We start from the raw sequence: 12,954 nt of genomic DNA, 5'->3' as shown, positions 1-12,954 counted from the left end.
AAGTGGGCCATGCAGTTCCTGCTGATGACTATAAGCCTTGACCCAAATATTATAGTTAATTCATTTCAATGTATCTGAGGTTCAATTTTAAAAAATAAACAAACTACCTTTTTTCTAAATTTTATTTTATGTTAGAGTATAATTGATTTACAATGTTGTATTGGTTTCATGGATACAGCAAAGTGATATATATATATACACATACACACACATTCTTTTTCAAATTATTTTCCTGTATAGGTTATTACAGAATATTGAGTAGAGTTCCCTGTGCTATACAATAGGTCCTTGTGGATTATCTATTTTAAATAGAGTAGTATGTATCTGTTAATTCCAAACTCCTAATTTATCCCTCCCTCTACCTTTCTCCTTTGCTGACAATACATTTGTTTTCCAAGTCTGTGAGTCTGTTTCTGTTTTGTAAATAAAATTCATTTGTATCTTTTTTTTCTTTTTAGATTCTGGATTTTCTTCACTTAGTATGATAATCTCTAGGTCCATCCATATTGCTGCATGTGGCATTGTTTCTTTTATTCCTCTGAAAATAGCTTTTTGTGGTGTTTTTGTGAAATGCTATATACTCTTTGCAAAGGTTCAGACAAGGCAAAAAGATACCGAAAATAAAGATTGCTCAGCATTTACTACGGAGACACAAAATCAATTGTCCAAAATGTCTGCAAGTGTTTTTCTACATCTCTTTCTGAGCATGTCCCGGTGGAGAAATGCAAATGTAATTTGGTCAGTGAGATCATACTTCCCACCCACCTTGTTTTGGTGCTAGAATTCTTGCAGTTCAACTCTTATTTCTTGCAGACAGTGAGATGGAGGTGTGGAGAAAAGTGACCTGCCAATACATTTTGAAATATATGACCCAAACAGCATTTGGCACAGTTGTGCCTGGACAGACCTTTTTACTTTTAATACTTAGAAATGAAACTTAATGAGAAAAACCACACATCAGTATTATGTTTCAGCAGCTCTTACCACTTAAGTAATGAGGCTAATGTAGGTTATGTCACTGCTGCTGCTGCTGCTGCTGCTAAGTCGCTGCAGCCGTGTCCGACTCTGTGCGACCCCACAGACGGCAGCCCACCAGGCTATGTCACTAGTTAATGTTAAGTTAAAATGGAAAAGAACTCATAGTACAGGAAGGGTACAAATGTGAAAGAACAGCCCAGTAGTCTGAGATATGGAAAACCCTGATGTGGAATTTTCACCAGCAAAAACTAGCTTCTTCTAATTGATGGTGGTTCTTCAGACTTCTCGGTTTATTAAAAGTTCATAAATCAGACCGGTTGACAAGCCAGTAAAATGGGTATGTGTTCCTACTGGACTAAAGAACTAAATTCCTCCCTGCTTCCTTTTCTTTCTTTTTTTTTTTTTTCTGTATAGAAATTCTTCCTCCAAGAGAGCCCTGTCATATATGTTAAGGCATTGGAAGACCCCAGCAAACCAGTGGTTTTAGAGGAGGCCACATTGTCATGGAGAAAGACTTGCCCTGGGATCATCAATGAAGCCTTGGAGGTGGAGAAGAACAGATACACTCCTGAGGGGATGACCAGAGCTCAGCCACCCCTGGGTGGCCTTGAGCCAGAGGACCAAGGGGACACCCGGGGCCCAGAGTTGCACAAGATAAACCTGGCGGTGTCAAAGGTACCCTCATCTGGTCCAAGCAGGCTGGCTGGTGGCCAGACTTATAGGGCCGAAGACTGGGAGATTGGCCTCATGCACCACCATTTCCTTGGCTAAAAACTGCCCTCTCCAAGATCTCCCTCTAAAATAGAAATTTTCCATAGAAAGACAAAGAAAACTTCCATGGAGGGCAAATAGGAAGTCTTTCATAGTTAAGTGTAAATCAGTTGATCATCTAAACTGTTTTGTAATAGCATGACCTAGAATAGCAAGCTGTATGTTCGCTGGTCTTTGGAGGGACCAAGGATAAAGGAAAAAGACTAAACTAAGGTTTATTAAGTTCCTAGTGTGTGCCAAGCACTGTGCTATATCTTTCAGTTGGGTTACTCTGTGAACTGATGTCGTTTGGCTTCTTCTCTGACTAATATTTGCGACAGTTGACTCCTCTGCTCTGTCCAAATCTCTTCTCTATTATCTACTTATATCTGTTAAAGTATAATAGATATTAATATCTAATAATCATATAGGTATAGAATATAGACATTGATCTATATCTAATGATAGATATATCTAAAATAGACACAAATATCTAATAGCAATGAATGTTGACATCTAGTAATAATAAATATTAATATCTAATATTAGTGATATATCTCTATTTCCCTCCTTGGTGGTCACCTGCAGTCGCGTGGCTCTAGGTTCCATCTCTATGCTGTTAGTATCTCTAGCCTTGAAGTCTCCTCTGAGTTCCAGACTTAACTCTCTTTATTACCTCCTGTTCAATGCCTACCAGATATTTCAAACAAACAAGACCAAAACAGAACTTGGTTTTCACCCTCTCTGATCCATTCCCCAGGTCTTCTCCATCTCTGGAGGTGGCATCACCATCTTTCCAGTGGTTAAGGTCCTAGAAGTCAAACTTTCCTTTCCTTTCCTCCCACCCATCCAGTCTCCATCAGCGAGGCCTGGCAGCTCTCCGAAAGCATCTCTCCTGGACCAGACTCATCTCACCACAGCCTCCTCCGCTGCCCCAGCCCCAGCCACCAGCATGCCATGCCCAGCTCCTCTAAGAGCCACCTTGGCAGCCTCTCTGCTTCCACTTTTGCCCTCTTCCAGTCCATCCTGCATGGTGGACAGAGGGAGCCTTCTAAAACAGACCAGTTCAAGTCACTCTGCTGGTTCAGTCCTTCAGTGGCCCTCCCCTGCACTTAGGGTAGAGTCCAGCTTTCCCTGAGCACCTGCCCACGTCCCCAACCTTGTCTCCCACTCGTTCCCTCCACAGCAGCCCTCTCGCTGCTCTTTGTCAGTCGCCTTGTCCCTGTCTCAGGACCTTTGCTCCTCGTGTTCCCGTGGTGTGAAAACTTCAGGCCTTCTTCTGTCTCACTCCTTCTTGTCACTCAGGCATCAGCTGCAGTGACACAGGCTCTTATGAAGCCTTCCCTGGCCAGCCCATCTAACACTGCTGTCACGGTAGTGACATCCAACTGTCTGTCACGGTAGCAAATGTATTTAATTTATACCACTTACCACCATCTGTCTTCTTTGTTTTGTTGTTTATTTCATGGTTTTTCTCTTCCCACTAGTTGTAAAGTTAATGAGAGTTCTTTTCTTCGTTGCTTGGTACACAGAAGAAATGCACATGACTATTCGATGGATGAATGAATGAATAAATGAAGGAATATATGCCGAACTGGCTTCGTTATCCCCATTTTACAGATGAGGAAACTGAGGCATAGAGAGTCTAAGTGACTTGCCCAGGATCATAGAGTAGAATAGATGTAGATCTGGAATTTGGGTTTTGCGCCTGACAGGACCATCTGTGCTTAATTCCTTTCTGCCACTCTCATGCAATTTCCTTCCTCTGAGGTTGCCCCATCCCACCTGGATAGACTGGCCTCTCAGCTCCTCTTGAGCGTTGTCTGAGGGGCCTTGGGGTGCGTGTCGCTGTTTTCTGTTTGTCATTTTGTATAAAAGACAATAGACCTGTCCTGGGCAAGTCAGCTGTCCCAACGCCTGTCTGTCCTCCTTGGCTTTGCAGGGTACCATGCTAGGGGTCTGTGGCAACACGGGGAGTGGCAAGAGCAGCCTGCTGTCAGCCATCCTGGGGCAGGTGAGTGTCTTGTAGCCCATGCATGCACCCCGCCTCTCCGAGGGCCAGGAACTCCCAGGTTCCAGGTCCCCCAGCAAGTCACACCACCACTTCTTTCCCACAAAGGGGTCTAAGCCAATAGAATTTTTATAAATTCAAAACAGTTGAGTATGTGCTGTGGGGGAGGTGAGTTATGAATGTGCTTCCATTTCACCTTCCAATGGGAGAACCACTTCTTAGGACACCTGGAGCTCCAGCCTCATCTGTTCTCTGTGCTTTCCCTGCCCTTTGCTGTAATCAAGCGGCCACCAAGGTGATTATACAGGCACCTCGATGCTTAATATGATAACAGAAATCATCTCATGAAGACAAACTCAGAGTGGGACATGTGTCCCTATGGAGACAGCATCAGGCCCTTGAAATCGGAACCATTTAATCGCATTGCCTTGGGACATTCTTGAGGTCTGCTTCATCTGCAGCTCTGCAGGCATGTGACTCAGCCCACTCCTTCTCCAGTTTCCAACAAGACCAACCCTTTCCCCCCAAACACTGAGGTCATGTTGCACACCTCCTAGTGAACAACAAAAAACAGCCATAACACCTGGACTCTATCCTAACAGCCATCTGTGTGTCTATGGCCCCCTTCCCACGGGGGAGCTCTCCAGCCCTTCCACACTCAGCCTCAGCCTCACTGCGTCCTAGAGCTTCTCTCCTACCCCCTCCCAACTTTGTCCATTGCCCTCCTTCCCACATGGTTGGGAGAACTATCTGATATCCCTCCTTCCTTAGCTCCTCCTCCTGAAAGCACATGGACAAACTCATCACCTCCTAGGAAAGCGGTCACCTTGTCAATAGCAATTCTCTCTGAATACATCAATCTGATGGCCCATTTTTTTGTGTGTGCACCACAGGTGATGCAACTTCTTCCCCCAACTTCTTACAACTAAGGAGAAGAAAACTTCCACTTTTAAAAAATGATTTATTCATTCACTTATACATTCGGCTGTGTTAGTTGCGGCATGAGGTGTCTTCATTGCATTATGTGGAATCTTTCATTGTGGCTCATTGGATTCTCTAGTTACAGTGTGAGGGCTTAGTTGCTCCCACGCATGTAGAATCTTGGTTCCCTGTCCAGGGATCAAACGCACGTCCCTTGCATTGCAAGGCGGATTCATAACCACTGGGCCACAAGGGAAGTCTCCACTTTTTTTTTTTTTAATAAAAATAGTTTGAATAGTATTTGAATGCCAGGCCCTGTGTTCAGAGCTTCCCATTTTTTCCCTTGGCCCCCAACCCAAAAACAACTCCATGAGGAAGGTACAGACATTGAGGTCAGTTTCAGTTCAGTTCAGTTCAGTCGTACAGTTGAGTCCGACTCTTTGCGACCCCATGAATCACAGCACCCCAGGTTTCCCTGTCCATCACCAACTCCCGGAGTTCACTCAGACTCACATCCATCGAGTCGGTGATGCCATCCAGCCATCTCATCCTCTGTCGTCCCCTTCTCCTCCTGCCCCCAATCCCTCCCAGCATTAGAGTCTTTTCCAATGAGTCAACTCTTCACATGAGGCGGCCAAAGTATTGGAGTTTCAGCTTTAGCATCAGTCCTTCCAATGAACACCCAGGACTGATCTCCTTTAGGATGGACTGGTTGGATCTCCTTGCAGTCCAAGGGACTCTCAAGAGTCTTCTCCAGCACCACAGTTCAAAAGCATGAATTCTTTGGCACTCAGCTTTCTTCACAGTCCAACTCTCACATCCATACATGACCACAGGAAAAACCATAGCCTTGACTAGACAGATTTTTGTTGGCAAAGTAATGTCTCTATTTTTCAATATACTATCTAGTTTGGTCATAACTTTCCTTCCAAGGAGTAAGTGTCTTAATTTCATGGCTGCAGTCACCATCTGCAGTGATTATGGAGCCCAAAAAAATAAAGTCTGCCACGGTTTCCACTGTTTCCCCATCTATTTCCCATGAAGTAATGGGACCAGATGCCATGATCTTCGTTTTCTGAATGTTGAGCTTTAAGCCAACTTTTTCACTCTCCTCTTTCACTTTCATCAAGAGGCTTTTTAATTCCTCTTCACTTTCTGCCATAAGGGTGTTGCCATCTGCATATCTGAGGTTATTGATATTTCTCCTGGCAATCTTGATTCCATTTTGTGCTTCATCCAGCCCAGCATTTCTCATGATGTACTCTGCATGTAAGTTAAATAAGCAGGGTGACAATATACAGCCTTGACACACTCCTTTTCCTATTTGGAATCAGTCTGTTGTTCCATGTCCAGTTCTAACTGTTGCTTCCTGACCTGCAGATAGGTTTCTCAAGAGGCAGGTCAGGTGGTCTGGTATTCCCATCTCTTTCAGAATCTTCCACAGTTTATTGTGATCCACAGTTTACAGATGAGTAAGTGAGGCTGAGAGAGGTGACTTGCCCACAGCTGCCAGCAGGCGAGGGATGCAGCCAGGTCCAGCTGATGTCAGAGCTCTGCTGCTCGTCACAGCTACATTTCCCAGCAGCTTCCCTTCAGGGCCACCTTTCTACGTGGCTAGCGGCTTGTCGCTTCGAATGAACCTATCACTTAGCTTCCCATGAAGGAAAACAAAAAGATGTCATTTAAGGGTTTAGTTCTTATTAAAGCCTGTCTTCAGTTAAGAAGTAGGAAGCACAGGATAAGAAGAGAAAGAAGCATAACATCATGAGGTCCTCTGCTGGGGTCATGGGCATGAGGGCTGTGGCCTTGATTCTTTTTAAATGTGTGCGTTTAAATTTACCCTGCAGAAAAGCAGGAATAACACTACGGTCAGGGTCCGTATACCCACCACTGAGATTCAGGAGCTGATAGCATTTGTGTACTCGCCACATCTATGTAGAAATATACTTTGTAGAACCATTATTTATTTATTTTTTGGTAAACCTATTTTAAATTACAAAGATTATGACACTTTCCCCACTAATTTTTCACCATGATGTCCAAAAAGTAAATGCATTTCCTGATCCGTGATGACGTTATCATACCCACAAATCAGTAATAATTCCGTGATACTCAGGGATGGACAGAGGTGGCCTGGAGCTTTCCATCTCACAGCAAAGAGCAGGGAGGCACTGCTTGCTAGGGATTGGGGCTGGGGAAATAAGAGGAAAAAAGTGTGGGTGACTTCAATGAGAACCTTGCCTTCAGTCACAGTAGGAACAGATCTGGCTTTCCCCAACTACTGCCCACGGCCTTCTCAGGGCCTTCACAGTGGGCCTGGTAGGATCCTGTTAAGATTTCATTTACACAGGAGAGCCCCCAGGCTCCTGGAGCACAGTGGAGCCCTGGGCACTGTGGCTGCTGAGCCAGGGGGGATCTGTTCCGTGGCTGCCACAGGCCTGAGGCTGGACTCACTCTGCCGCAGATGCACTTGCTGGAGGGTTCAGTGGGGGTGCATGGAAGCCTGGCCTATGTCCCCCAGCAGGCCTGGATCATCAACGGGAGTGTCCGGGAGAACATCCTCATGGGAAGCCAATACGACAAGGCCTGGTAAGCAGGGGGGGATGTGGGGGTCTGGGGCTGGTTTGGAGAGGGGCCTCTTGCTGCTAATAACGACTTGCTGTGTGCTCATTTACATGCATCACTGTATTTCCTTCTCACTGGGAAGGAAAGATTCTCATCAGATCCATTTTCTAGCAAATCAGCTGAGGCCCCCAAGAGACTGAATAATTTGCCCGAAGTCGTTGAGCTGCTAGGATATGATAGAGTCAGAATCTGAACTCAGTTGCTTTCAGAAACTTCACGCTAAGTCACTTCAGTCGTGTCCCACTCTGTACAACCCTATGGACCATAGCTCCTCTGTCCATGGGATTCTCCAGGCTAGAATATTGGAGTGGATTGCCATGCCCTCCTTTAGGGGGTCTTCTCAACCGAGGGATCGAATTTGTGTCTCACATCTCCTGCAAAGGCAAGCAGGTCCTTTACCACTAGCGCCACCGCTTAACTATTATGCTCCTTTGGCTCAAAATAACCCTCCCCTTCCGAAAATGTTACTTTGAAACTTCCTTGTGTTAATTAATTCCTAACCTAAGAAGGTAAAGTCAAAAGCTAAAACACACCGGTGATATGCAACAGCAGAGGAAGGAGTTTAGATTCCCAGCCGGGCCCACACCCTCCGTGCCCTTTGCAGCCTCTCCCTCCAGAGTCCTGGGTGGACCTGCTTGAGAAATGCGCTTGGAAATCATGAGCAAAGTCTGGTCTGTGGAGGAGCAAGGAAAACTGCTCTGATTGCTGCAGCTGTGCTTCCAACTCTGGTGGACTCTGGCCCCTTTTAACTCTTTGCCTGATTTTGCAATCTGCCTGTTGTAACCTTGCTGAAAGGCACAGATATGTGGGTGTATAAACCAGCTATCTCCAGCCGGTTGTTGGCTTGTGAGCTCCTCAACATCAGGTCCAATGTGCCCAGCCCCCACCCCACCTGCTTTTCCTCCCAAATTCCCAATTAGGCTTAATGGCATCACTGAACTGTGCACCCCAGGGAGCCCGACCCTGCCTCCTCCAAGAACCACCTCCTCCTTCCACATCTAATTGGTCAGCAACCCTGGAAGACTCAACCTCCTAAACAGCTCTGGTATAATATTTCCCTTCTCCACCTCCACTGCCAGCTCTGGTCCGTGACCTTCTGCTTGAACGGTGCCCACTGCCCCGCTCTTGGCTCCCTCCAGCCTTCTGCTCTGTTGAATTTTGTGCTCTGCCTCCAGGGCAGCTGTCTTAAAAGCCCAGTCTCATCCTGTCACTGCTCAGCTTTCAGACTGACTTGACTCATAGAGCAGTTTGTCAAAAATAAAAACACACTATCTTTTGACTCTGAAAATTCACCGCTAGGTACTTAATCCATGCAGCATCACCCATGAACGTCAAGATCCACGTACAAGAATGTTCACATCGAATTATTCAGGATAGCTGAAAGCTAGCAACAATCCAAATATCCAGCATTAGCTCACTGGCTAAACAGCGCATGGTGCTTCCCTATACTGGAATACGGTCGTGCCATTAAAACAATATAAACTTATATCTATTGCACATACCATACATCACTAGATTATTTCTGGATATGTATAGAGGAAACTCTGTTAGTGACTAATTGAGAGGAAAGCAGCTGAGGGTCAACGATGCGAGGGAGACTCACTTTTCACCTTTTCTTCCTTTTGTTCTGTTCAAACATTTACCAAGTGCACGTGTTACATTAAAAAAAAAATGAAGGAAGGAAATGAAAAAAGCCTCCTGTGATTTACCATTAAATGCAGGATCGAGGCCAAATTTTTCAGCATGGAATGCAAGACCTTCCTTTCCAACTCGAGAAGGCTGGAGGGCCTGCAGCCGGCCGCCTGGCCCTTTAGCTCCCTCTCCTTTGCAGGTATCTCCAGGTGCTCCACTGCTGCTCCCTGCACCACGACCTGGAGATTCTGCCCTTCGGAGACATGACGGAGGTGCGTGGGAGGCGAGGGTACCCCACTTCCGCTGTGATGGTGCCTTTGTCATGCTGTTCTGGGGTCCCCAGCCTGCCCCCCGGGTAGGTAGACGAGGGACCCCAGCTCTTCATTCCCAAAGCAACTGGAGCTGGTCCTGCAGTCTCAGAGCCTTCCCTCCCAAGGGAGGGAAGTTGGGGCTCACCTGACCTTGGGGGCTGACAAATGGGCTACCTTGCCCCACCGAAATGGGAATTGATCTCAGACTTCTTCTGAATCAAGAGCAGAGACCCTGTGAGGATGAGAAGCACCACCCCCCTCCACTCCATACCCCCACCCCTCCACTCCGACCCCCCCCATCATCCACCTTTGCCCCTCCCACCACCCTGCCCCTCTCTAGAGCACTTCCTTTGACACTGGGGATGGCAGCTATAGCCCCGCTGTGGCAATGCCAGTTCTGACCTCTAGGTGTGCCTGATAATTCTCCATCTTTCACGTCAGTAGCCACCTTTACTCTACATAAGACCTTTGTAAGATAAAAGCAGTATGGTTGCCTTGATTTTATTATCTAATAATAGCTCAGTTGGCTGAGCAGTCACTACATTCAAGGTACTGTTCTAGCAACTCTAATATATTAGGTGAGCCTCAGATAACCTGAGGTCAGTTCTTTTGTTATCCTTCCTTTAACGATCAGCAGTGTACCCTGGAGGGCAGAGACCTTGGTTGTTTTGTTCAGGGTCTCCCCTTCAGTAGGAAGAACCAGCTCTGGTCTGTAAAATGCATCAGTAATAGTTCTGACCCCATCAGGATGATTAGAGGTTTAGGTGAGTTGATACATACTTGCTTTGAATAGTGCTTGGTGTAGGGTAAGTGTTAGGCCATCATTAGGAGAAGGAAATGGCAACCCACTCCAGTGTTCTTGCCTGGAGAATCCCAGGGACGGCGGAGCCTGGTGGGCTGTCGTCTGTGGGGTCGCACAGAGTCGGACACGACTGAAGCGACTCAGCAGCAGCAGCAGAGGAGCACTTAGGCATTTCAGTCTGCTGAGTGAGTGAGGAAACTGAGCTTCTCCCAGGCCAAGCCCCTTATCTACAGTCACATGTCAACTGGAGGCAGAGCAGTGACAAGCGGCCACCCATTGCTCTTTAGACTCTGCTTCTCCTCTACGACATCACCAGAGTTCAGGGTCAAGCAGGGATAGAACTTAGACCCTGGCTGTCCCGGCCTCAGGACCTGACGTAGGGATGGGCCAGCCAGCAGCTGCCTGAAGTGCTAGTCTGCTAGGGAAGTCCAGACCCGCTGCCTAGTGATTCTGGTTAGGACCCTCGACTCCTGACATAACACACCCGCCCACCACCTCACCTATAATACAGTCTTGGTCTTGGGCAATACCCCTAACCCAGGCCAGTGATCCCACCAGTCGACAGTTACAGTCAACAGAAATTTAAAACCATTGTAAGATGTAAGAAGGTGCTGTTTCTTGGGAATAAGTGATTTATTTTTATGAGCTAAACTGTTAAAAGTTTTAAGATGCTCCCTGACAAGCCAACCAATTTAGAACAAATTATATCTTACTATGAATTACAAGTTTCAGTTAACTGAGCATCAGTTTTTTCATCCCTTACTAGGCATATTGGGAAACAATATTTTTATTTTCTTTTTAGTTAATTATTAATTTCTGTTTGAGTGTGCTGGGTCTTCATTGCTGCACCCAAGCTTTCTCTAGCTGCAGCGGGCAGGGGCTACTCCCTAGTTGGAGTACTCGGGCTTCTCATTGCGGTGGCTTCTTTTGTCGCTGAACACAGGCTCTAAGGGCTCCCAGACTTCAATAGTTGCAGCATGCGGGCTCTAGAACATAGGCTCAGTAGTTGCGGGACACGGGTTTAGTTGCCTGGTGGCACGTGGAAGCCTTCCGGACCGGGGATCAAACTCACGTCCCCTGTATTGGCAGGTGGACTGTTAACCACTGGGAAGTTGAAATTGTGAAAAATATTCTAGGTGCTGCTGCTGCTAAGTCACTTCAGTCGTCTCCGACTCTGTGCGACCCCACAGACGGCAGCCCACCAGGCTCCCCGTCCCTGGGATTCTCCAGGCAATAACACTGGAGTGGGTTGCCATTTCCTTCTCCAATGCATGAAAGTGAAGAGTGAAAGTGAAAAGTAAAATTGAAGTCGCTCAGTCGTGTCCGACCCTCAGTGACCCCATGGACTGCAGCCTTCCAGGCTCCTCCATCCATGGGATCTTCCAGGCAAGAGTCCTGGAGTGGGGCGCCATTCTAAGTGCCAGGGGTGTCAGACCATTTGGTGTCCAGGAGTGTGCGCCGAGGGGGGTTAGTCTGTCTACCTGCCCACCTGGCTGGTGGGAGCACACCTGGCTGGGTCACCCTCCAGACTCGGCGCCTTTGGCTGCCTGTCCACAGGTTGGGGAGCGGGGCCTCAACCTCTCAGGGGGGCAGAAGCAGAGGATCAGCCTGGCCCGGGCCGTCTACTCTGACCGTGAGCTCTACCTGCTGGATGACCCACTCTCGGCCTTGGACGCCCATGTGGGGAAGTATATCTTTGAGGAGTGCTTTAAGAAGGTGCTCAGAAGGAAGACCATCATCCTGGTGACCCATCATCTGCAGGTGACCACCCTTCCAGGGCTCTGGCCATGACTGACAGATAATGTAGCTCCTTAAGCCCCTGCCATCTCAACATGATCAATAACAGCCTCCCAGCAGATACCCCTTCGTATCTCAGACAGACCCCGAAGTCAGAGAGGATTGCAAAGAACTTGATGTCCTCTGCTTTCCATGTGGAGGAGATAAGTTGGTAAAAATGGAAACTAAATTTTTAAAAATTGTTTTTTATTGAAGGATAATTGCTTTATAGAATTTTTTTAATAGTTTTTTATTTTTTTAATTTTAAAATCTTTAATTCTTACATGTGTTCCCAAACATGAACCCCCCTCCCACCTCCCAAATTGTTTTTTTGAAACTAAATTTTGAGGTCTCCTTTATCTTCAAAATTGTATGGGCGGGCCCCTGCTTTTGAAGTTACAAAAAACTCCCTCAGAGAAGAATTCGCCAAGTCTCACATTCTTCCATCAAGTGCACTGGCTGTGCTGGGTGCTGCCTCTCATGGGTCATTTTCCCTAGATATGTTCATACCAGACCCTGTTATTATTTATCCTTCTCCTATTTGAGCTTTAGTAGTTTTGGTATAAAATGTGTAAGACATAAAAACAGGTGAGAAAATAACCTAATGAAAGGCCATGTAACTGTCACCCAGATGACGCATCACAGTCCAATGTTGATGGCCCTCAGATCACAGCCCCTTCCCTCCTTCCTGCCCCTCATATTTAACAACTTATAATTGATGCTTTACTTTCTGTGTCCTTAGGTAATTTGCTTTTCTACTCAACATTATATTTTTAAGGTCTTCCATGTGGATACATGGAATTTTATTTCTTTCTTACTAGTATTATATTACAATATCTGAATATTCCAGAATTGATTTCTCCAGGATGGATATTCAGGTTGTTTCCCATTTTTCACTTTTACAAAAAAATGCTTCAGTATATTGATACATTCTTCTGCATGTGTTTTTAATGCATGTGTTTGAGAGGGCTTTTTTGGGAAGTGTTTTAGGAGTAGAATTATTGGTTCATAATTCTTCAAAAATCTTTAATTTTACTAGATATTGTCAAATTGTTTTTCAAAGTAGCTGTACCAATCTATACAGGCCTCCCCCTCCACCCCAATTTTGTAAGACTCCCTTTACCCCTAGTCGTTACCAACACTTGGGA

General features: G+C 46.2%; 1 protein-coding gene across 1 annotated transcript in view; it reads left to right on the top strand.

Moving 5' to 3' along the window:
- Window positions 1–12,954, top strand: part of ABCC11 (ATP binding cassette subfamily C member 11) — an 80,144-nt gene that overhangs the window by 36,030 nt on the left and 31,160 nt on the right. The window contains exons 10-14 of the mRNA XM_052655999.1: window positions 1,393–1,653; window positions 3,671–3,742; window positions 7,125–7,249; window positions 9,117–9,189; window positions 11,588–11,791. Of these exons, the coding sequence (XP_052511959.1) occupies window positions 1,393–1,653; window positions 3,671–3,742; window positions 7,125–7,249; window positions 9,117–9,189; window positions 11,588–11,791 (735 nt within the window). The remainder of the gene's footprint in view (window positions 1–1,392; window positions 1,654–3,670; window positions 3,743–7,124; window positions 7,250–9,116; window positions 9,190–11,587; window positions 11,792–12,954) is intronic.

The sequence above is a fragment of the Budorcas taxicolor genome, chromosome 18 (assembly GCF_023091745.1).
Source record: "Budorcas taxicolor isolate Tak-1 chromosome 18, Takin1.1, whole genome shotgun sequence".
Classification (NCBI taxonomy): domain Eukaryota; kingdom Metazoa; phylum Chordata; class Mammalia; order Artiodactyla; family Bovidae; genus Budorcas; species Budorcas taxicolor.
The sequence above is the reverse complement of the archived record's forward strand: the minus strand, read 5'-3'. Positions and strand labels throughout refer to the sequence as shown.